This window comes from Monoraphidium neglectum (assembly GCF_000611645.1).
Source record: "Monoraphidium neglectum strain SAG 48.87 unplaced genomic scaffold scaffold05304, whole genome shotgun sequence".
NCBI classification, from domain to species: Eukaryota; Viridiplantae; Chlorophyta; class Chlorophyceae; order Sphaeropleales; family Selenastraceae; genus Monoraphidium; species Monoraphidium neglectum.
The window spans coordinates 1-3347 of record NW_014008326.1 but is presented as its reverse complement, the minus strand read 5'-3'; the positions used below and the strand labels follow the sequence as shown (position 1 = coordinate 3347).

Here is a 3347-nt window from a genome sequence, read left to right as displayed (position 1 = left end):
GCCGCTGACTAGGCGGTCTTCGTGCAGCCCCCAGCAGGCCCAAGCGCACGCCCACCCTGGCTATGACCCGCACTGGGCGCCAACCCCCCGTCGGGTCAGCACCGGCGGCGGCGGCGGCGGCGGCCACATTAGCGGCGCCGGCGCCGCTGGCGGCCCGCTGCGGGCGAGCATGTGCGTCGCAGGCGGAGCTGCCGGTGGCGCGCCGCGGTGGCGCGGCTAGCTGTCACCCTCCTCTCGTTGTTCTCCTTCCATAAGATCTCCGCCGCTGCTGAGATAGGATTGTGCGGGAGCCCTGAGCCCCAACCTTGAACAGTAGTGCTTTGGATGCCTGCAGGAGCTGGATGCTGGCGAGATCCATTTGTTGCCTGTAGACCTCCCAGGGCCGGTGGCTTGTCTTCCCCTCACAATTGTGTCCGTCCTGCTTCGCCCTTGCCATCCCTGCTCAGCACTCCTCACCGTTCCCCCTTGTCCCAGCAGCAGCAGCTGGCCGCATGGGCCGCCGCCACGGGCCCGAGCGCCATGCCGCCGTCGTCGAGGGGCCGCCGTCGGCCCCATGTGACGCGTGCGTGTGCGCTGATTTGATTCCGTTTGGTTGTTCTGAGGGCAGCCCCTCTGCACCAGTAGGTTCATAAATTGACTGCTTGCCACCTAGCACCAAAGGCCCTTCAGTGGCCATCTTTGAATGCAGGCGAATTCACACACAGGAAGAGACACCCTGGGTGGGTGAGCAGGGTGGGGGGGACTTTGTAACCGACTTTCCAGGGCACAGCCTCGGGGGGTTACATGTTGGGTGGATGTGGTGGGTCGATGAACGTGTGAGTAGCTGCGGGAATGAGGAGGCGAGATGGGGGACTCGGCGCGCGCCCAGGGGCGGCGGCACGTGCAGGGGATCTGGGGTGCCCCAAAGACCCAGGGAGGCCTGATTGGGTTCAGACAGTGCCTGCGGCAACACCTGGCTGGGGAGTTACGGTCTGATGACAACCGCGTCGCGGCGCCAGCCAGGGTCCGGGGGCGTCCCGGCTGCCCGATTCGCGGACGAGCGAAATTTGAGCGGGCGCAACGGGGGCGACGCCCGGGCTGAGCGGGCGTTGAGCCAATAATGGGTGGGAAGTGGACGGAGTCAACTAAGAGGGTGTGGAGTGTGTTTCGACGGCCCAAGTGGCACGAAGATTCAGGCGAACACGGGTGACACTTGTTAGATCTGCGCGCCAGTGGGCGCATGCTGCACCGCCGCGGGGCTGCCCGCCGTCAGATGTCGACCCCCTCCAAATTGTCGAGCAGCTGCTTGTAGCGCGTCGCCATGTCAGACAGATCAGGCGGGTCCAGTGCCAGCGCCCCCACCGCCGCCGCGCGCGCCGCGCCCCGGCCGCCCTCGCCGCCACCACTGCCGGCGGCAGCAGCGGGGCCACGCGCGGAGCTTGCAGCCGCCGGCGCGGCCGCCTCCCAGGGGCTGCCGCCGGGCGCGGCGGCGGCGGCGTGGCCGTGCCCTCCGGCTGGGAGGTGCAGGAGGTACCCAGATGGGTCCGCGAGCCCGAGCAGCCGCAGCTGCTGCAACGACGGCGCAGCCGCCGCTGGCGCCGTGCGCCACGGGTCCGCAGACACGGTGCTGGCCTCCGCCGCCCACAGGCCTCGCAGCCACGCCTCGCGCCGCGCCACGCGGCGCGCCTGCAGCCGGGCGGACAGGGGCTGCGCTGGCTGGGCCGCGCGAGGCCGCCCCTCGTCGGCGTACTGCTGCCGCCGCTGCCACTCCTGCTGCTGCTCCTGCTGCTGATGATGCTGCCAGCCCCACCCCAGCGGCTCCCGCATCCCAGCCTGCCACTGCTGCGGCTCCCGAGCAATGTCGCCCATGGCGCCAGCCATCCCTTCAGAGCCGTTGCGGCCCCATGGGTGCTGCTGCCGTTGCTGCTGCTGCTGCTGCTGCTGCTGCTGCTGCTGCTGCCGTTGCTGCTGCTGCTGCTGCTGCTGCTGCTGCTGCTCTGGCCATGAGTATGGCCAAATCGAGGGCTCCAACCCCTGCCCCGCAGCCTCGCCTTCGCTGGCATTGTCCAGAAGAGACGGCCCCCTTGCCCGCGCCGCGCCGCGCACCGGCCCGGCCCTCGCGGCACCCGCCCGCGGCTGCGGCGCGGCGGGCGCGGCTGCCGGTTCGGGTCGCACCCACAGCACGCCGCCGCCACCGCCCACGCCGGCGGCGGCCGGACCTGCGGCGCCTGCCAAAGGTGGCTGCGGCTGGGGCTGCCGCTGCTGCTGCTGCTCCTGTCGCTCCCACAGAACCGGCCCTGCCGACGCCGCACCGGCCCCACCCTCTGGGTCAGCCCGCTGCCACAGCACGCCGCCGCCGCCGCCGCCCGCCGCCGCCGCCGTCAACGCGCCGGCGTCGCCGCCAGCCCTCGCGGCCGCCGCTGCCGCCGCAGCTGCTGCGGCGGCGGCGAGCGCAGAGGCGCCCGCGCCGTCCGCATTATCCAGCAGCCTGCCGAGCCCCGCGCTGCCCCGCCGGCCGCGGCCCGCGGGCGCAGCCCCCGCTCCCTCGCCTGGCTCTGCCTCCGCCCCCGGCTCGGCCCCGGCGGGCGCCGGTCCTCCGTTGTCGCCGTCCGCGCGCGCCGCCGCGGCCTCCGCGCCGCTGGATTTCTCAGCGCCGCCCTGCACTTGGCTGTCTTCACCCGCCTCCCCTGCCTCGCCCCCAGCCAGCAGCTTCTGTAGCTTGGACCCCTGCGCCGCCGCGCCGCCAGCCAGCGGCAGCAGCAGCCAGCCCGCGGCGTAGACCGCTCCGCCGGCGGCGAGCGCAAGGCCGAGGGGCGCAGCAAGCGCGGAGGCCGAGTCTTCCGCCGCGGACTGCAGCCGGAACCTGCGGCGCCCGACAGCAGGCGGAACCCGCAGCACGATGAGATGAGGCGGCCTCGTCATCGCGCTGGGCTGCACAGCGCCCTTTTTTGAGGCGTCAACGCTCTAAACAGGGGCCGACGCTGCAGCCGCGCAACCCCCTGCACTGGCATGCTGCCAAGGCAGCAACGTGCGTCCGGCGTGCGCGCGCTCACCTCAGCTCCTCCGCAGCCTCGCCCGCAGACTCCAGCGCACCGCTCACTGGAGAAAGCAGCGCCCCTGCGTCCAGCTGTGGCAGCTGTGGCAGCTGTGGCAGCTGTGGCAGCTGTGGCAGCTGCGGCAGCCGCGGCCCCGGCCCCTCAGGTTCCCGGACGCTCGCCTCCACGCCCTCCGCTGCCCCGGGCTCCGGCGCCGCCGCCGCCGCGCCGCCCGCCCGGCCGCCGGCGTTGCTGAACAGGAGGCGGCTTGTCAGGTCTGAATCCTCCTCCTCATCCACCTCCTCCACCTCCTCCCCCCGCACAGCCCCGGGC

The 3347-nt window shown here is 72.6% G+C and overlaps 1 protein-coding gene across 1 annotated transcript; it reads right to left on the bottom strand.

The window, feature by feature from the left end:
• Window positions 1-1248: 1248 nt before the first annotated feature.
• On the bottom strand, window positions 1249-2842 carry MNEG_15414 (hypothetical protein; the record flags this gene model as incomplete). Its single annotated transcript, XM_014036115.1, has 1 exon — window positions 1249-2842. A coding segment is annotated over one exon (1594 nt), but the record flags the coding sequence as incomplete, so codon positions are not given.
• Between the last annotated feature and the right edge of the window lie 505 nt (window positions 2843-3347).